Source organism: Cuculus canorus, chromosome Z (assembly GCF_017976375.1).
Source record: "Cuculus canorus isolate bCucCan1 chromosome Z, bCucCan1.pri, whole genome shotgun sequence".
NCBI classification, from domain to species: domain Eukaryota; kingdom Metazoa; phylum Chordata; class Aves; order Cuculiformes; family Cuculidae; genus Cuculus; species Cuculus canorus.
The window spans coordinates 25,396,822-25,419,104 of NC_071441.1; the positions used below are offsets into that span (position 1 = coordinate 25,396,822).

At 40.7% G+C, this 22,283-nt stretch overlaps 1 protein-coding gene across 3 annotated transcripts in view; it reads right to left on the minus strand.

The window, feature by feature from the left end:
- The window catches only part of MLLT3 (MLLT3 super elongation complex subunit), a 118,871-nt gene extending 96,839 nt beyond the window's left edge, over positions 1-22,032 (minus strand). For all 3 annotated transcript variants that reach the window (XM_054055029.1, XM_054055030.1, XM_054055031.1), the window contains exons 1-2: positions 21,805-22,032; positions 21,233-21,413 (exon numbers count right to left, since the gene is read on the minus strand). In XM_054055029.1, the coding sequence (XP_053911004.1) occupies positions 21,233-21,413; positions 21,805-21,816 (193 nt within the window). In that variant the 5' untranslated portion in view covers positions 21,817-22,032. The remainder of the gene's footprint in view (positions 1-21,232; positions 21,414-21,804) is intronic.
- Positions 22,033-22,283: the final 251 nt, after the last annotated feature.

The window sequence follows — 22,283 nt, forward strand, 5'->3', positions numbered from 1 at the left end:
TCTCCCCAAACTAGAATATTACAGGAGAACTGAGTTCACAACCATGGCAACACCTGTAGACAGCTATGGTAGTCTCTGCTTCTCATAGGACACTTAATACAGAGCTGCAGTTTCAGACCTGTATATCAAAGTATACCTACAAGTCCTTAATTAATTGAATAAGACTGTTTTGCTTAACACTGAACAAGGAAAAGTGCTAGCCCTAAAGCTTCCAGTCTCCTTGCTCTACATACGAGTCTGCTCATCACTTCTTCCCAGACACACTTCCCCTGATATTTGGTTCTTAACAAATGCCCACAGTATACCTTCACTCCAGACAATAAAGGCCCAAGCATTTACCATACATGCTTTCATAAAAACACCCATGACTTCTCTTACCCTACTCGGGCTAATTCTAAAAGATGGCAAATTCTGCAGAAAGCATTTAAAATTTCAAAACTGGAAGATCAACACAAGCTAGCCACTGCAGACTATCCATATTTTGGACAACCAAGACCCTCTCTACCTTTGCTTGTTTGCACTCTTGTCTATTCCAAGGCCATGCTTTCTGAAGTCAACCCATTCAACAGCTTGGTAAGGGAGTTCAGTTGTTCTGATAATCCACTTAAATTTAATTTCTGAACAGTCTCATTCATTTGTTTCTAATTAAAGCTATGTTGAAAAGGAATAACAACAATTCCACCTGTGACAGTCAGACGTGGTTTTAAGCTTTTTGGTAAAATGCCTTACATACAGATAGCTTCTAAGGGTTTGTATGATGGAAGTTTAAAACTCCAAATTAATCTCCTGTAACCTGAGAGGAATTGCATTCACACAAAAACATTAAGTTAAACTGTTCGCCAAATAAAACCATTTTAAACAGGAATTTTTTCATCTGGCACCACTGATATCACTATGAATGCAAGATAAGCAAATTGACTACTTTGAAAGAAACTTTTAGACATGCAATTTAAACAAATATTCTCCTCCTTTGCTTTGCTTAAATGAAACATCTCTGCATTCCGTATTGGCACCATTAACCCTATCCTGATGTCAACTGAAATCTCAACTGCTCAACTGTCCTGATGTCACACTGTCTTTTGAACACTGGTAGCCTAGGAGCAAGCAAAAGGTGAAGACAGCAGCAGTTACAGCAGCAGTTACCTTCACTTCTTGAAGGTAACAGCTGCCCTTACTAAAAAGAAAACAGTTTCAGTACTCATGCTTACCCTCAGCAACAGAAGTCAAGATTTCTCTTTTCTTGCTACAGGCAATAATACTCATAATCGAAAAGATCACAGAAACTAAGAGAAAGCCATATCTTTTCTCAAAAAAATTCTATTTTGTATGAGCATTAATTCATGTAATCTGAGGCAGGAAGAAACATGGGAGAAGCAAGACACAGTAGAAACAGAAACAAATGTAGACAGCAGTTGCTGCTATGCTATTTGGCAAGAGTACTTAGTTTTTGTCAATAAACTGGCACGAGTCTTCAGGTTTATGTGAACCAGTGGTGTTTGCAGTATGCTAGCCCACTGAAGCCCTACCATTCCAACAAGAACCTCAAAAATATCCCATGATTCCTAACAATGGTGCTCTTTGGCTCGAACGCTGTAGAAGGTTCATTAGGTATGTCTGACATGGTGTAACAGGTGCCAAGAGAAGCACTGGAAGCACTATGTCTTCATGGCCTGCAGATTCAGGATGAAAAATGCGTTTTACTTTTTTGGATCTGGAAGACACCCTTCTGTAGTAGAAGCAAGCAAGCAACCTGTTTTTTTCTTTGTGAAGGCTTTACAGCAACTAAGAACCTCTCAACTTTAGATTTCCACCAAACGCAGGCCAATTGTGTGAGTTAAGAAGCAGTAAGTTATAAATAAAAATACTGACTATTAGGAAAAAAGCATGCACTGTTTCCAAGTTATGAATTTCCATAGGAAAATGAAAGGTTAGTTAAGCTTCAGCATAAATCAGTTCATCTGTATGAAATGTTAAAGAAGTAGTACTGGTATACAACTGTCAAAACCGTGAGAAGCAGCCCGAGTCAGTGCTGGCCTCTTCTGTTTACCTTAGATATCAACATTTAAAGAAAAAAATAACAGTTAGCATCCAATTCAGACTATCACAGACATTCCAAAACAACAGCATTGTCGCACCGTTACCTGTCCACCTTCAAAATGCGGTAAAAGCCTGCTGAGTTACGAGCCTGTAGTAGAGAGAATTCTCAGAGCTGGGCAGGCAGAGCTCAGCTCCCACATCACTGACAGACTACTACTCCGTAAGTAGTAAGCCATTCAGTTGATGAACACTGTCATCACTGTGCCAAGTGAAGGCTCTTAAAAACACACTTCAAAGTAAGCAGCATATCTTCAAGTATTGCTGTAGTAATCTTCATCTCCGACATCAGAGAGTTTTTTCTCTGCAGACAGAATATGAAAACACTGCCTCATTTTGGTCAAATACTGTAGGAGGCATTTTCTGGTCATTTCCACTGTTCCCCTGCAAATACCAAACCCAAGAAGCAGTCTCATAAATTTATTTGGGGATTCAGGATTACTGGTCAAGAAATCTATTAGCCAGTTTAAATGCTTCCATACAGAAACAAACCAACAAAAACAAAAGCGAAAATTCAAGGATGTACTTGGAACACAAAAAGCAGAAACAGAGTTGGATGGATATCACAGATAAATGAAGGAGTAAGCCTAGCTTTGGCATGACCACAGTAGGCAGTTTCTCTTCAAATCCCTCACGTATCTGGGCATTGAACTTCCCTGGACTACTACTACATGCATTGCATACTGGTAACCTTGCAAGCATTCAAAAAAAGAGAAGGAATTCACAGCTCTTCAGAACTGTACAATCCTAGAAATACAAGACAGACAGTTCCCTTTACTGGCCTTCCTTATCCACTGAACAAACAGTGACGGTATCTCATCTGTTGTGACTGCAAGCCACCACTGAAAGAGAAAGTCTTACTTTTCCTACCACTGTTAGCTATGTATTTCCACCTCTCCTTATTGTACTGGGTGACACTGTAGCTGTAGAGAGAATCATTTTGGCCCAGGGATCCAACAAAGAACGAACTTCTCAGAATTCAGAGTCAGAAGCAACAGGAGAGCGCTGGAAGTTGATTTCTGTTGAATCAGGGTGCTGGCCCAGCTCACACCAATATCACACGGAAAACTTCATCAGCATACAGATGGGAGGATAGGTGGGCCACACATTTTTGCAATTTGTTGTACTCAGATCTATTAAGGCATACCACTTCACTGCACTCTATTAAGTGGTTTGTCATCTGCATTAATCTTATTGTATTCACCAGAGCTCCAAGAATAAAAACAGTTAATAACTGGGACAGCTGTCCCTGATAAGGAGGAAGAAGAGAACAACTATTAAAGTGTGGTGCAAAGCGACTCCAGAAAAGTACCTTCAGCCTTAACTAAGGCTGAGTAAGACTAGCCATACAGAAGTTTAGCTTGGTAGATAAATGCACAAGCTGCAAATCCAGTCTCTGCAGCTGAAGATCTTGTTCTATATATTTTTAAAAGGGATCGTGTTCCCTTTTTGCTATAAACTTTACACAAGAAACAATGACATAGCACCAGCATGTTAAAAGGAGTCATATAAACAAGACTTCTTGCAAGGATCCATTACCATTCAAAACTTCTCAGACACACTAAGAGCTCACAATAAGAACAGATGCACTTCACATTCCTCCCCAAGAACTACACTGCGCATGCAAGTGCAGAATAACACATGCTAGCAAACATCAAATTAAAGCACCCAGAGCAGTTTAAGAACCAGAAGAGACCAGGGACAAAGAAATCAGGTGTGCCTAATCTACAAAAATAGCTTCTATGTCACCAGGGTCAAACAGATACAACAAAATGAAGAGTGCTGGAGTGGAATTGCTGGTCCCTGCTATGCTCAACATGGTGTACCGGGGTAGCTCATTCTCCTGGGCCTCAAATTTCCCTTTTTAAGATGGGGTGCTTCTTTTCACCGCCTTGAACTTGCTTTGCTTTATTTATAGAGTACTGCCAGATAAATGCTAACCACTTCTACAGTCTTCACTCTGAGCAACTCTAATGCCTTGATGCACTTGTAGCCGTAAAGTACTTGAATTTTCATTAGTTAGTAATTGGTTTTCTTAGTTTCCCAAGTGACCTGCAATTCCATAGCACTTCAGACGCGTAAAGACAGTGACAGGTTCTCCTACCTATTTGTGCAGATGCCAAGTCATAGATCTTTAAAACCTGCTTTTATCTAACACAAGATGGTCTTCCAAGACTTTCTATTACTACCAGCCACTAAATGGTATCTCAGAGAAAACTTCTTCCCTATACTGCTCCCTGCACAAGGCACTAGGATAACCCCACAAACATATTCACATGTTCAGACTACTTTGTACAGTCAAGAGAAAAGCCAAATACATGCCTGTACATACACTCTGTACTCGGCACGGGTGAGACCGCTCCTTGAGTACTGTGTTCAGTTCTGGGCCCCTCACCACAAGAAGGACGTTGAGGCTCTGGAGCGTGTCCAGAGAAGAGCAACGAAGCTGGTGAGGGGGCTGGAGAACAAGTCTTAAGAGGAGTGGCTGAGAGAGCTGGTGGTGTTTAGCCTGGAGAAGAGGAGGCTGAGGGGGGACCTTATTACTCTCTACAACTACCTGAAAGGAGGTTGTGGAGAGGAGGGAGCTGGCCTCTTCTCCCAAGTGACAGAGGATAGGACAAGGGGGAATGGCTTGAAGCTCCGCCAGGGCAGGTTCAGGCTGGATATCAGAAAAAAATCCTTCACAGAAAGAGTCACTGGGCATTGGAACAGGCTGCCCAGGGAGGTGGTCGAGTCACCTTCCCTGGAGGTGTTTAAGGAACGGGTTGATGAAGTGCTTAGGGGCATGATTTAAGGTAGTGTTAGGAGTGGTTGGACTCGATGATCCAGTGGGTCCTTTCCAACCTGGTGATTCCATGATTCTATGATTCTATGTTACTGTCATCAGATGCTTATCAACGCACTGGAAAGCAGCAGAAGAACCAAACCCCTCCCTTGTGGGGTTCGTACCAGTGTTTCCTCACTGCTGGTTTTCAAATAAGATTGCCAACACCTTTCTACAAGGGCTTCTCCAAGCAACTGAGAAAGTACTCTACTAGAATTTCAGATCTGCACACTTAACTATTCAGTTATAAATGGCACCCAGAAAAGTAATTCAGAATAAGACCTCCAGAAGACAGCAAGGGCATCATGCTTACATTCAAAATAGAAAAATGAACTACTTCCAATTTTCCAGAAGTGAGGTCATTTAGGTTACTTACTCATGCTGCTGCATAAGTTTGCATGATTTTTCGTTACGACTTACTAAAAATTAAGTCTAATTTAATCTGCACATTTTGTACGATGTGATCTTGTACTAGAGGAACAAAAACATGCAATTCCACAGTGCAGGTACAGTATTAAGCACCCTTAAAGCAGACAGGATCCTTGTTAAATTTGCTTCAATAAAAAGCTTCCTAAGCCCCATTTCCTTTCTCTTCCTTTGAGAAAATGGAGAAGCAATTTGCATTTACAGCTTAGTTCCTGCTTCCAAAATACCCCTTTAACTTTTTTATTATTTTTATGGTGCATATAAATGGCACCAAACTGTCAAATCACAGCTATTTTCTATGCTACCTATACGAATAGGTCTGATTTCTGGCAAGCCATAAAACCATTATGGCTGAATTCCTGGAGCCCTTTGATATTCCAGCTTGCCTGTAGGGCTTCAAAGCCATCTTAGGGCAATGTTAAAAATCAAGTTTCCAGCAGACACAGAAGGAAAATAAAGCATTTCAATTCCCACATGTTCAAACATGAAAACACCAAAATCTTAGCACTACGATAATTATATTTGAAAGGAAAGTGACTTAAAACAAATAGGATACAGCAAGTTTAAATCAATACAGCCTTACAGAAAGCAGGCAGACAACTTCAGAAAGCAGGACTGAGAGCATATAACACCTGTCTCTGATTCCCCACTACTTACTACAAGCTGGGAAGCACATTTTCCTGCTTAAGCAGTCAGCTGTTATTCCCTTCTTGTGTGATGGCAAAGAAAACAGTGGGAAATAATCAAACAGTAAAGGAAAACAGTGAAACTACCTAACTTCTTGAATGCAGAGGACGCAAAGGTATTATCTTCCCCTTTAAGGCACTGATATTGCCAGTAGCACATGACAAATACATTGAAAGTCAACTAGCACAGGTATCTGAGGATTTATATAGCTATACTTACTTTATCTTTGTGCTACTATTTATATTATGAAAAGGTCCACCTCTCTTGTAAGCAGGTGGAGATAGTTCTTGCTGTACCAACACACTTTCCAATACCCATTAAACATCTCCAAGAAACACAAGGGGACACAATCTGACCCTTTCAAATAACACCAGGAATGTTCTTGCCTTTTAAGACCTAGAGTTTAAGAGAGACAAAACTGAACAAGTTGAAGACTGAAGACTATTTCTTTGCATGAGAGAAACGTTTATGTTGGCCAAGGAAAACATTAGCAGAGTAATATAATTTGCATTGATTGAAAGACACACAAAAAAATCCAAAACATTTTTAAACTCTTTTCTTATTTTAAGTGAATGCTGTTTTTTGGTGTAAAGGCTAAAAAAATTTTTGCTGGCAATTCCTACTGTGAGCAGACAAAAACAAATATACATACACAGAGCCAATATTAAATTAAAATTATGGAGTCTCTATTCTAGAGTTCCAGTTTGCATAAATGAGTGTTATCCCCCATACCACATTTTCCCCCTCACAGAAAGAATTAATGCACTCTGTAAGTGCTGCATTAAAAGTAGCGTCATCCTTAAAAAAACAAAATCCATAATTTAGTTTTAAATCCTTCATTTTAGAAATAGGCATCAACCTGATGATCTCTGTCAAGTAAAAGACTCAAAGTCAAAAGTGACGAGTAATCTTTAATCCATGCCTTTCCCCAATAACCACCTCCTCCCATTCTTTTAGGTATTTTTTTTAACGAATTCACTTTTTTTTATGAATTCACTTTTTTTTAAAGAATTCACTTTTTTTTTAATGAATTCACTATTCATAACTTTGGCAAGGAAAAGTTTCAAAACCCCTTTTAATTCCATACCTGGCTATGGCCTCAAGACATTTTATACTTACTATATCCCTAATTTGCAGTTAAAATGTTGGGCCCCCATGCTGCCTTTGTGAAAACTATTCTAGAAATGGTTTACAGACCAGTTATATGAGATTAATGTACAGTACAACAGGCTGCATGAAATATATGAAAGAAAACAACCCTCTAGGGAGGGCAGAAATAAGAGAAGGAAAAAGCCTTATCTTCAGTGCCTGATTGCACAGCAGTCTTAACTACCCTTAATTCACTTCAGTGTTTTTCAAAGATACAGATGCCAGTTTTCTTTTATTGAATAGTTTTACTTCCAAATAAAGAATGTTCCATAAATTTTCTGAATTTACAGTAAGTGACTGACGCCTCAAGGCAAACACACTGATCTAATCACTGCATTAGATTCCAAAATGACTTACTGTTAAAGTAAAAAAAAAGAAAGGTTGTTAGGCCTCTAAAACTACAATGCATATAAACACGCATACAGACTACATGCTAGCTATACAGCTTCCCTTAATAGTTACAAATCAATGCATCACTAAATCACATCAAGAGAACAGAGAGGTTTAGATTTTATTTAAGAAATTTCTATTATCTAGACTTCAGGACAGACCATGAAGGAAGAAACTAAACCCAAAATGTAAAATTTCCCATTGTCTAGACAAACAGATTGACAACTTCCCAGATTTAAACTATTCATAGACACAAAAAAACCAAAACTAAATATTCCCACAGAAACACTGATAGAAATTTCTGACTGTATACTTAAAATGTCAATATATAAGTACTTTATCAGTATTTAAACTCCTGCAAAACTGCAACTCGGGCATCAAGACAGCTGTGAGGAAACATCTCTGCAGACTAAGATGAGTAGACTAATATAACCAACACCTTGATACAGTTCCAGGCAATAAAAAGGATAATGAAAACAAAAATCATTCACAGCTTATTTGACAATTTACATTTGTCAAATATTAACCTTTTTTCTCATGTAAAATAAAGAGATTTAGTTCATTTGGAAATAATTTTGTAGGTGAAAAATAAACTTTCCAGTATGGGATGATTCAACATTTCACAGAATCACAGAATAGTTTAGGTGGGAAAAGACTTTTAAGGTCATTGAATCCAACCATAAACCTAGCACTGCCAAGCCCACCACTAAATGATGTCCTTAATTGCTATATATACACCTCTTTTAAATACCTCCAGGGATGTTCACTCAGTCCTGGGCAGCCTCTTCCAGTGCTTGACAACCCTTTCTGTGAAGTAATAGAATCATAGAACCATTAAGGTTGAAAAATACTTCCAAAACCAACAAGTCCAACCATCAGCCCAACAACAACATGCCCACTAAACCATGTCCCTAAGTACCAGATGTACAGAGTTTTTTAACACCTCCAGGGATGGTGACTGAATCACCTCCCTGAGCAGCCTGTCCCAATGCTTCACCACTTGTTCAGTCAAGAAATTTTCCTAAACACCTCATCTAAACCTTTCCTGGCGCAATTTGAGGCCATTTCTTCCCATCCTATCTCTAGTCACTTGGGAGAAAAAACCTACATTCAACTCAGTACAACCTCCTTTGAGGTAACTGTAAGGAGTAATAAGGTCTCCCATCAGCTGTCTTTCCTCCAGACTAAACAACCCCAATTCCCACAGCTGCTTCTCATAAGACTTGTTCTCCAGCCCCTCCACCAGCTTTGTTGTCCTTCTCTGGACGCCCTCCAGCATCTCCATGTCTTTCTTATAGCGAGAGGCCCAAAACCAAACACAGTATTCACGAGTATAAGAACAGCCTTCAATTAAGTGCAACATCCAACAGATACCTTCAGTTTCTTAAAGCACAGGCATATAAAAATAGTAGGTGTAATGTATCATCTCAACTTAAAACCTTAAGACAGCTACAAAACCCACACAAAAAAGCTGTCTCATGTCTAAAGCAGTCAATACTTGTAAAAAGTGTGTACAAGCACAAACGTGGTTCTGCTTGAGGAGAGTTTCTGAAGCTTAGCCACCCATTGAAATCATTGCTTCTACTAGGTTTTAGCTACAGAAGTGCTGTAACTGGATTCATACAGAACAACCTGCCTACTCGGGTCCAGTTTGAAGATCATAGGCTGCTGCCACTTCACTGGAGTTCTCCAATTCACCTCAGCAGTGAAGCATGCTCAACATAAGGGCACTGCTGTACAGGAGCCTTTTTCATTACCGCCTCTACTGCGTTAAAGATGGAGAGGGCAACTCATAGTGCATCCAGCCACCCACTGGAAGAGCAGTGCTAGGACAGCACCGCAATGTCTGCAGAAGCACACTGAAGTGTTTTAGTGTTGCTGGGCTACCTTGTTTGATTTCAGTTCAAGGGTTGGTCTTGGTGTATTTGCACAAGACTGCCAAAGGCAGTTGCTTCACAGTCATTTACACACAAATACCTTACAGCATTTGTAAGTCAGCTCTAAGCAGACTCCTTTATTGAAAAAAAACAACGTATCTAGGGAAGTATTATAAAGAAGAGAGCACTAAGGAATAGTAAAAGCTAATATTCTTAAAAGAAAGGATGCTGGGTAAATACAGAAACTGGCTGAAAGGCTAGTATTTCCCTATACTTACACAGAGCAGAAAGAAGAGGCTAAGACAACAAGACAGAGAACACACTTACGTGTTCTAGTTGATTTTTTATTAAGCAAGGGAGTACGCTGGTTCTCACACTAAGACCAATCTCAAAAAAAATTATTTATAGTCTGAAATGTCAAACTTCCTAAAGTATCCTTATTCTTCAGACAAAAAGGACAGGCAATTGTACTACTACATTGCTGCTTCTATTAGCCAAAGTGTTATGAATTACTGAATAAATTATATGTTATGGGTAAAACACTTCCTGCTGAGAAGACATCACAGCAATATTCTGCAGAACTGGGCTAAAGCCTGGATCAACTGAAAGGGCAAGAAAAGCCTCACCAAATTTAAGAAGCTGAACTTTCTGTACCAGAATATATGCTAAATACAAATAAGTATATTAACAATATTCACAGACTCACAGAAATCACACACTTACTTAAAAAGACACCTGAGACAAATTATTGACAGACAGGAAAAAAACTTCAGCATCATAAAAGTCTTAAGAGTACCAGAACTACATCACAGATGAGAGCAGACCTGTCTCTATTCCTCAATATAGCTCTCATTATTTTTGAGATGACTGAAGTTTACCTGCTGGGGATTTTTTTGTCTTGTGCAAGGCCAATTAAGTACACTAGTACTTTCATCTTCTGGACAGCTACTAAGTTTAGGGAACAACTTGCATACATACTTCTGACATTCACTCTTAAAACACAGCAAAACCCTTTCCTCCGTGTTTGCTAAAAAACGCCAATATAGATCTCATGTGTGATTATCCACCGGCAGTACATATCTACCTGTCTCCTTGCAAGCTCATCCATGAGAGAGCAGATTGCTGGATGCTCCCTCATGCACTGCCTGTCACAGATGGGAGCTGGATTCTAGAATGCAGTGTGCATGCTTAGATAGTGGTCAATGACGTAAAATCTCCAAGCTCTGGCACAGCACAGACTGTGGCAAGCAAGTGCAGGCCAGGCACAAATCTTGGACCCTGAGTACCTCCAGTTTCTCAGTGGGCCTCTAGTGAAAGACAGCAATTGGGTATTGGCTGGAAAATACTTGACACTGGATCTAGCTAAAAAGAACAAACTTGTGCTTATTACTGCCTACTTATTTCCCTAAGTAGACATTTACCTTCTCACAGTGCAAAACAGTACAACACTGGCTCAAAACATATTGCAAGGGCATGCTGGTTTTTAGAAAAAATGAAAGTTCTTCAGCTTTCCACAACTAGTGATACATACTTTGGAATAGTTCTAAAAATTTATTTTCATTAACCTTTTCATAGAAACAGATTTGAGACTGATTTCCATCCCACTAATATGACTGTGCACATTTCAATATACTTTATTCTTTCATACAGTTTTGTCTTTCCTAATGGTAATATTAAGTCATTTTGAGTCACCAAGCAAATCCAGAAATACAGTAAGCACCAAGGTTGGACAAGGAAAAGCAAAGAAAAAAATCCCAAACCAAACAAGGAAACAAAAAATCATGAGACAGTATCCTATTTAAAGAAAACTAATTAAATATGATTCCACACGTACACATCTCTATGTTCAGAGAGTACAATATTTCAAGTTCAATTCACCTCTCCTGCTTTTCAGTAAAGCATGATTTTAGTGCTGCAATGGCTTCAACATCCATTCTCTAAATGGTTCTATCAAATGCTTCAATAAAATACTCCAAGTCCAATGCTGTTTACCCACAATATTAGGTAGTTTTGTCTCAATTGAATCTCAATGTTATTCTTTCCTGGACCATTTGCCCTTTAAAGATAGCACATGAAAGGTAAAATAGTGTTTCCCTTTTAAATATACAAAGAAAGTCCTTGACTTCCCTTACAAGACTAGAAATCCAGAACACCTTGTCTGTCAACCCCCGTTTCAAGACACATGTTACATTCACGTTACTTATACCTAGAACGAGGAAAACAATCAGCATCTCCGAGTCAGGAGGTTTTCCATACAACAAGCACAAACAGTAAATTCATAGAATCACAGAATCATTAGGTTGGAAAAGACCTTTCAGATCATCAACTCCAACCGTACCTGTCCACTACTAAACCATATCTCTAAGCACTTCAACTACTGGGGATGGTGACTCAACTACCTCCCTGGGCAGCCTCTGCCAGCGCCTGATAACTCTTTCAGTGAAGACTTTAATGAAGTCCAGGTACACTACATCCATAGCCTTTCTGTTATCCATCAAACAGGTTACCTTGTCACAGAAGATGATCAGGTTAGTTTGGCTGGATCTACGTTTCATAAACCCTTGCTGACTGGGGCTGATCATCCAGTTGTCTTGCACGTGCTGTGAGATAGCACTCAAGATGACCTGCTCCATGATCTTCCCTGGCACCAAGGCCGGAATGACAGGCCTGTAGTTTCCTGGATTCTCCCTCCAGCCCTTCCTTTAAATCAGCGTAACATTTGCCAGCCTCCAGTCAAGTAGAACTTCCCCAGTCAGCCAGGACTGCTGGTAGACTATGGAAAGAGGTTTTGGCAAGCACCTCCACCAGCTCCCTTAATACCCTTGGGTGGATGCCATCTGGCCCCATAGACTTATGAATGTCTAATTGACCTAGCAGGTCTCTAACCACTTCCTCTTGGATCATGGGAGCTTTATTCTGCTCTTCCTCGCTGTGTACTTGCTACTGCGGTAGAGTACCCAGGGAATACCTTACCTACTATTAATGACTGAGGCAAAGAAGGCAATAAGTACCTCAGCCTTATCTTCATCCTTTGTCACTACTGTTCCTCCTGCTTCCAGTAAAGGATGGTCCTTCTTTTGTTGTTGATATATTTATAGAAGTATTTTTTATTATCTTTCACAGAATGGGCCAATTTAAGTTCTAGTTGGGCTTTAGTCCTTTTGTTTTTCTCTCTACATGATCTCGCTTCCTCTCTGTAGTCCTCCCAAGATGCCCATCACAAGGATACTGAAACTCTCTCATGACTGACTGCCTAGTAGTAACAGTCCTGTCCACTAACATTGTTTAAATAAATGGCAGTCTAGAAAAGTTAACTACTTTATTTTTTTAACATGTACTGAACAATACGTTTTGCCCAACAGTGTACAGTTGAAGTTATTTTCTACACAGCTAAAATTTTCACTATCCTTTAACAGTAGTCAAGATAATACATTTAAGCTTAAAATTAATTCCCATACAGAGATTAAAGTAAGCATACAAATATTTCCAAAACCAGTCTGTTCTTCCTCTCTTTTATATACTAGAAAGAGTAGCAAAAAGTCAGCAATCACACAGAAAGCAAACATTTCCAATTAGAATTTGAAATGTTTTGTAACAAGATGAGAAACCATGATTTTCAGGCAAATATATTGAAGTGCTAGAATGTGGCCATTCCTTAGTTTTCATATATGCCTATCAATCACTGCTGGGAAGGGAAGAAACAGAATAGTTGCACGTTAACTAAATTCTGCTGGTTTAGAAGTACTCCTGTCTATCATAACAACCTCAGAAAAATTAATGTAGTCAAACTGCAGCAGCCTACATGCTTAATTCTGGATCAAATCTTTATAAATTAATCTGTGCTTTCCACACCTATTGCAAGCATTATCAACAGGCTTTTCAGGCTGCACCTATAAGGTTGTCAGTCTTTTCCACAGATTTTAACAGAATAAAGGGCAGAATTACCCTCTCCAACACTTTACGCACCCAAACCTGAATTAGAAAACAACCAAACAACCTAGACCAAACACACCTAACTACACTGCACAGCACAGTTACAAAAACAGCCTTCATACCCTGGACACACAGACCAAAAAAAAAAAAAAAAACCACCACACCAAAACACCAAAACAAATTCCTAAGATTATATGGCTTACTAACACAGCATTGAAAAATCTTAATTATACCTACAGTTCAGATTGTCTAACCTGTAACAGTGAATGTTGTTTACATATTTCTTAAATATCTTTTTTTCTAAGCATAAAGGCTGCACAGAACAGAGTAACAACTATAAACAGCAATCAAACCCAGCTGGTTTCATATTATCAAATAAATGCTAACAAATTTAAATGTCTATCGATTTAAACATTTTGAGGTATCTTCCCCCCTCGTCTTACTAAAGAACTGATACAGCTGATTTTACATGCAGTCTGATTTTCTGTCCTTAAAGGGAGTATTATTCTATAGCTATCCAAATATCTTGGGTATGATATCCCTGTAACTCTAATTTCCTACCATCTAAAATCTGCATGATTTACAATCACAGAGAATTAATATTGTAACTTGAGAAAGAGGTAACCGTATATTCTTAAAATGAAAAATACTCCATTGGCAATTAAATGGCATTCAAAATTAACTTCCTGTGAAATAAATAACCTAGGTTCATCTTTAAATAGAGTTACAAAATGAGAACCAGAACCACCTGGCAGTTCTGACAGAAATCAGCCATTTGCCTTTGCAGATACACATTGACAGGGGAGGAAATCTAACCAATACTAGACATCCCATGCAGAAGAACTGAAAATCATGCACTCAAGGCAAACCCCACAGTTTGTGTTGACACACACAAAAAAAATGTGCAATAAACTTTAAATCAAACTGTAAGCTTGTGACACTGGAGGATGCAGCAGCCTTGATATTCATGCATTGTCATTTCTGTACAGTATCTACACACCTTGAGCACCTACTGTCACACTTACGTCTGCATTTAAATTCATTTCAGCTAAATACAATGCAAGTCTTCACAGAGAGTGAATCACTTCTGATGGAAACTGATCATCAGATTTGTATACTCCCAAAACATGTATACTTCCCAATCTCAGAATCAAGTTTTTGTTACGCTGTGTATTTCTAAATAAGTGTAAGCATTCACAAGGAACGTGATCATTTTTAGAGAGAAATCATGGAGAGAAAGTTATTTATTAGAAACCGGTTTTCCCATAGAGTATCTTACCAAAGCCACCAATTGTTTAGTGATAGCACTCATGTAAAAAGGAAACTCGATAGCCTTCTTATTTTCAAACACTTCTCACTCTCTCTCAAAAAGAAAGCTGTGAAATGCCCTTGTGATTTGCCTTGGGCTGAATTAGAAAGTGCACTTGAAAACACCTATGTACTCTCAAAGCTATTCAGCCTCCTATTACCAAGAACATTAAGTCTCAAGAGTTTCCTGTTAAACAAATGAAATCTTCACTAGGCATTAGAACTTAAATTTGCCTACCGCTGAAATCCACTGATGAGGAAATCCATGCCCAAGAACACAACAGTTTCGGAACTAAAATAGCAACACCTGCCCTAAAAGATTCAGTATCAAACTTGTATCTGTAAGACTGGTGGAAAAAGAAATTCCCCCCATGTTTATTGTACTTCACAGGGTTAGTCTTAGGCAAAATTTAAGAGGGAAAAAAATGCCAGAACACAAAACAGACCTACAATTAACGTAAGTTGCTACAAATGTGGCTAAATACCCTACTAAAATATCCAGCAGGAAACTGCCTGTTTATTGATTTTGACCATCTGCCCGCACTAGCTGGTACAAAGGGAAAAACTGCATCATATGGTAATATTCTGCTTGAGAGTCCCCATCCTCACACTGAACACTACCCAGTTTCCTAAAATTAATAGAGTTAAGTCTGTCGTTGACTTTAAACAGAGTAAGGAGGTAGCGAGACATCTCATAAAAGACGGGGGGGGGAAGCAAGAAGAGTTAAGAGAATACTATTTAGCTATCATCTCCAAAATTTCACAAGACAACATGCAGGCTCCTAAAAGCAGCATCATTTGCATTGTCATCAACACATTAATAAGACTAGGAACAGATGGAAAGATTGAGTATCTACTCTCCGTTCCACTAATGTGCCTCCTAACATAGCAAAATAGTTGAAAAGCAAATTACATTAAAAAAAAATAGACCACAGGGGACAATTGCATCATTTTTCTTAATCAAAGTTCATTCTAAGACACTTCATTGATTTTCTTGGCCAGCATATTACCAATAAATACTTTTAGGAAGCTTCATTAAGCATTTCTACAGCCAAAATATAGATCACTAGATATTGTTTCTAAATATACTACACAAAGTGCTTTCAGAAGAGGACTAAACTGTCACCATGAAAATTTTGTCTAAATGTAAAGATTCCTTCAAAATAGCAGATCTAAATATTTCCATGGAGGAGCATAAATACATCTTGTAACTGCATCAATTTGACAATCACAAGTTGAGCAACTGATGCATTCAGCCTAGTTCAGTTTTTGTACAATGAATCTAAATGCACAAAAGCAAAATTTGATTGCTATTTTTTCCTTTCAAGCTAGTGTATAGGACAAAAAAAAGCCATGACATTTTTAATTAAGAAGTTTCCCCTTTCTAAATAAAATCACATACTGTATTAGGGCTTACTTGCAAATATGTTCTCCTGAGAAGAGCTTACAAGCAAACTGAACAATTTTCTCTGCACTGAGGGTGAAAGAACCAAAACTGGGTGCCACTCACATAGTGTGTGTCACAATGCACCATGAAGCACCAGAACTGAAGTCAGCCCATAGGTATGTGTGGGCGTGCAGAGCAGCCTCTTCCACCAAAAAAGACACCTCACACTACTTGCCTTGCTGTTGCCCAAAATACCATGGCCTCTGGGACAAAGTTATCTTAGAAAAACAAATAAACAATTAAAAAATGCCAGTGATAACAGGACTGCACCTTTTTGCACTCCTTCCCTCTTACCAGACTCCTACAACACAATGTATTCTGAAGAGGAGATTTTGTTACTTTTCTAAGGGAAACTATTCAGAAAAAAACACCTAAGTGAATTGCGGGAACAAAACTGGAAAAGCTTTCCCAGGAGAAGAGAAAGAATGTGTTTACTAGGAAGTAGTTATCAACACCTTTTACAGTAGCTAAACCTATTTCAAAATATTACGGTTCACTAAAGTCTCATTCTGCACTAGGAAAACCTTAACAAAAACAACCAGCATTGGAAATGCAGACTTATCTAGCAGAATGTTACAGTGTGGCCCACCCTAGAGTGAATAACAAGCAGCTCCAATTCCATCGCTTTGCCTGATGACTGTAAAACTAACTGAACTACAAGATGCAGCAACCATTGTTCTCCTTAGAGGAGAACTCTAGGTAGAGTTCTAGGAGAACTAGAATTTTTATAATTACAACATTCCAGAGCCCAAACTGCCATTTTCATATTGATTAAGTCATTAGCACAGAAATATTAGCCCAGTCATTCTTTATGAGAAAAATCTGGTTTGTCAAAACGCACCACCAATTAATGGAAATTTGACCACTCAAAAACTACATTGGAACCAACGTGGCCTGACACAGACATAGAATCATTAGGCTGGAAAAGACTTTTTAGATCATCAACTCCAACCGTAACTGTCCACTACTAAATCCCAAAGCACTTCATCTACCCACTTTTTAAATACCTCCAGGAATGATGACTCAACTACCTCCCTGGGCAGCCTCTGTCAGTGCCTGATAACCCTTTTGGTGAAGGAATTTCTCCTAATGTCCAATCTAAACTTCCCCTGACACGCTTAAGGCCACTCCCTCCTGTCCTATCACCTATCACTTGGGAGAAGAGGCCAGTACTCTCCTCTCTGCAACCTCCTTTTAGGTAGTTGAAGAGAGCAATAAGGTCTCCCCTCAGCCTCCTCCAGGCTAAACAACCCCAGCTCTCTCAGCCGTTCCTCATAAGACTTGTTCTCCAGCCCCTTCACCAGCTTCGTTGCTCTTCTGTGGACGCACTCCAGGACCTCAACGTCTCTCTTATAGTGAGGGGCCCAAGACTGAACACAGTATTCAAGCTGAGGGTGTCTGCACACAATGCATAATAACGAGTCTCTGAAACACAAGAGATACATACAGTATTTCAGTTGGCCAAGGAAGGGCAAGATAAATAGCAAGTTGGACTACTCCTGCTGGGTACCAATATTTGCTAAATAAAAGGAAAAATATATTTCTGCACTGCTTAGCATCCAAAGAAATAACATGATGCATTATCAGACAGGAGCAACAGCTCTGCTTTCAGAGGCAGTCTCACAGCAGACCGAAACTAACCATAATCTGACGGCAAATCTTGTTTCACAGACATGCTTCAAAATATTGCACTTCTACATGCAGCACTATTTTCTACACATGAATAATGAAAAGTAGGCAACACATGCTTTGAAATAAAGCTATAACCTTAGAAATTCTCCATGTCTTCTCTTAAGCAATTTACATCAGCATCACAAAATACACAAGATTTGACAACAGTGGTACTTGTGATTGCATGATTATTTTAGAGTGCTTTTGTTCTGAAAACTACCCAAAACTAAATTTGGCCATGAGCCTACTTTCTTTAACTGACAAATAGTCCTACAGTTGTGTGTGTGTCCCCAAAACCACTCAAGGAATTCAGATGGCAGGAGCAGGTCATTAAATGGAAGTAAGTATGGGAATCAGCCACTGCAAATGCCTCTACCATTCAAGGATAAACTGAAGCACTCAGTCACCACAAGGCAAATACAAAACAATAAAACTGCTGCCAAGCTCAAGTTTTTAAGGTGAGACAGTGAAAGATGAAGCAAGTCACTCAAGCTTATCTACACTCTGTTCCCTGTTAGCCATCATTACCTTCCCATCTTACTACATACACAAACCAACCAGCTCTGCACTCCAATGACCAAACAGTGCTCCTAGCTCTGTTTCCACCTTAAAACCAATGCAACTTTTGGGTACAGGACTCTCTCTGCCACAAGAATGAGTGAAACAAACACTTGGATACATCTTTGCACACTCACCACAGACCTCTAGTATTTCCAAGATCTTTAGTTTAGCCAGAAGAGAAACAAAGCCAGAGTGGTAACAAGCAAAGTGGTGATTTATCCAGCTATTCTCAAAAACATGCAAAGCAAATGCACTGAAAATAATTCATCTCCCTTGACCTCTAGATGCTTGGAATGACTATGCCTCTTCTACCATCAGAAACAAATTATGAGCTAACACCATCTATGATAGTCTGTCTGTTCATTTACTATTTTCAAATTGATCTGTGAGCTCTGCAGATAGACTTAATGAATTAAAACTTTTTCCTAGCAAGCATACACATTACAGTAGCCATTCACAGCAGAATCTAGCAATTAAAAAAAAAAAAAATCACTTACCAGAGAGCTAAATGTAATTATGGCTGGTAAGTATACTAGTATTTGTTTATGATTAATACTGTACAACTTCCTCAGCTTGCTAAACCCATGGCTCAAGATTAGTTTCAGAACTTTCAAAGTATCTCCAGGCAGTAACTTATCTTAAAATAAAAAAACAAAGTACATAACTTCAGAGGTAGCGATGGAAGACAGTTTGACTAACACTACAAGAAAGCATATAATTTCTATTAAATATATAGCACTTAAGAAACTACTCTGAAGGCTATCTGAAGTCACATCAAAGTAACAGTGCTGATTTACAGAGTCAAGAAAACCTAGAATATTTTCGTCAAAAATATCAAAGGTATTTCTAAATCAGAAAGATACACAAAATGTTCCCATTTACAAGGCACTCATCACCACCACTCTTTTAAACACTTCTGAACAGCAGAAAGCCTGCTAGGTAATTCATACACAAATCCCACTTGGTAGCACAGTGCTCATCTTTCCCAATGGGATTTCAGGGGCCTGAAATTTCTTCAACATGTATTTTTCATGCTTTTCTGTAGTTTTAGGAGGCTAAGCAAAACCCAGAAGTCAAAGGAGCACTTGCCATCTGAGCCTGAGCTCTGCTGGATGGGAACGGTTGCAGTGTTCACCTACGATCCAAGTCATGTGCGATCACAGTCCCCTCCTGGGCTACACAAGCTGGCATCTTTCCCAGCAGTTGCCACATCATGAAAACGATGCATACAAATGAAATCCCAAAATAAACACTTTAAAACAATGGCTAAAATGACTGCACAACTAAACCCAGCAGCTGGAGACACAAAGCATTCCCATCAGCAAACCACGTATCTTAATGCTTGTGAAAGCCCTAAAATATATTCTTATTAGCAAGCTCCACATCACACCTAGCAACCAAACTCCAAGTCTGGGCTGCAGCATCATGTTCCCTGAGGCAGACACCAAGCAAATAAATAAATAAAGGATAATAAAAGCATAGAGCACCATAAACACTCCCTATGCAGGCAGAGCTTCAAGGAATTAAATGTACTTTCTACCACCGATTTCGACATATCATCTGATTTAATGAATACTGATAATGCTATCTGACCTTAGACCGCTCAGACCTGTTCTAAGTAGTTTCTCTGACAAACTTTTTTAGACTGACTTAAAGTCATATTTTTTCATACAAAAAATAAACGAAAACAGGAGGAAGACTCCACAGTGCAATCTGGGCAATCTAATTCATCAGAAGTACTGCACTGCTACATACAATCCACAAATAACTGTGCAGTACTGCACTGGTGTACAAAAGATTTAAAAATTTACTGGCATGTGGTAATAAAAGGGAGTTACTAGCTTAAAGTTTAGAAGATAATCTCCAGCTGAAATAGTGTAACTCTTACATGCTGTTCCTTAAAGGAAGGAAAATATTGTAGCAGAAATACAATAATTTAAGCAAAAAAAGCCACATCTTGGAATCTTCAAACTAATAAACACTAAACCAAAACACACATTTTTACATTACCACAAAAAAAAACAATCTTTTTTTATCTCAACACTGAAAAATTTCCTGGCTTTTGTTCCCTGAACATTCAATTTTTCCACAACTACCTCTAAGCACACAGGATTTATGATGACATTGTCCTAAGGAACTGCAGGGGTTCCAGATGCCAATAAAGATTACTGATGAAATGAAAGATAACTACTATCCATTGTGCCCGCATAAATAAATAAACCTGCTCATTTCTTTCATTTGGACTGTTACCTCTATTAATCTGACTACAATAATCGGGACAGTAAGGTCTTAGGATTTAGATCTGAAAACAAAAGTCTTCTCACACCTCTCCCAGCCCAACTTATGCGGCTACGGACCACGCATACACACCTTTCGAGATGTTTTCGTGTACTTAGGTAAGGGTAAAGCCCTGATGATGATGAACCAGAGAACTAATCAGAAAGCAAAGCGCAGATGCGAGTCCAAACGAAAGTACCAAAATCAGAGCGTGAACACGTATCCAGACATCCCCGTTCCGGCCAGTCATACAGTACATCGGGAGAAAGCAACACCAGACAGAAGAAAGCAACACGTGGGCAGAGACCTCCGGCGCAGACCTACCCCGAGAGAGAAGCCAGCCCTGTGCGACCGGCGAGGAGAGCCCGGCAGGAGCCTGGACCACGACCCACGGCCGCCAAGGGGTCTCCGGGCGCGGGCTGCTAACAGCGCAGCTGCGGGGGGCAGAACGGAGACCCCCGGCTCCGGGCAGCACACGGCAGGCGGGAGAAAGGCCCCCGGCAAACACCACCGCACCGACGGCCGCTTTTGTTCTCCACGGAGCCCGGCACCGACCCGCCGGCGTTCGACTCCCACTGCCCTACCCACCTCTTTTCGGCCTGGGGAAGCTCTCGTGCAGGTGAAAGACGACTTTCTCCACAAAGTGCTGAATGTTGCTGTGCTCCGGCCCCCTGACGAACACCATCCAGTCGTGGGTGAAGCCCTCCACGGTGGGTTTCCTCCTGACCTGGGCTCGGTGTCCCAGCTCCAGCTTCACCTGGACGGCGCACTGCGAAGGGAGAGGCGGAAAGCGCCCGGTGAACGCCCCAGCAGAACGGCACCGAGGAACCCGGCAAGAGGGACAAAACAGAAAGGCACCACAAACATAAAAAAAAAAAATAAAAAAAAAATAAATAAAAAAATAAAAAATAAAAAAAAAAAACACCGGCCGCGCAGGCGAGGGCGTAAAGCAGCCCCGGAGCCGCCGGGAGGTGCGTTCCCGCAGCCAGGAGCCGCTGTCAGGGTCGCACCGCGTCCCATCCCGGCGCTCGGTGCCCCCGGTGCGGCGGCAGGAACACCCCCGGGGGATGCGTGCGCGCTCCGGGAAGCAGGGGAAACCCGCAGACGAGGAGAAATCCCCACATCGCGCCAAGCCCTTCCCGGCGGGCGGCGGTACTCACCGAGCTGGCCATGCCTGGGTCGCCGGTGCCGCCGGGACACTCGGTCCTGTCCCCCGCCCCCACCGCGCAGCGTTAATTCATGAAGACGCGGAGGCGGCGGAGAGCAAGCAGAGGAGTGGGCATCCCTCCTCCTCCTCCTCTTCCTCCTCCTTCTCCTCTTCACCGCTCCCGCTGACTGCCGCCTCCTCCTCGTCCTCCCTCGCCCCGCGCCGAGCCCGCGGGCGGCCCCAGCGCTCCCCCCGGCCCCGGCGGCGCTGGATGCGCGCCCGCCGCGCCTGCGCACCCCGCCCGCCCGGCTGGCACCGAGGCGCGGACAGAGCAGCGGGCGGGGGCGCAGCCAATGGTGCGGGGCGGTGCGAGCCCCTCCGCCCGGCCCCGCCCCGCCCCGCCCCGCCCGCCCGTAACAGGTTGGGGGGGGTGATAATTGCGGGGGGAGCGCACGGCGAAGGGAACCTGGGCTAGAAGAGCCGCGAACAAAA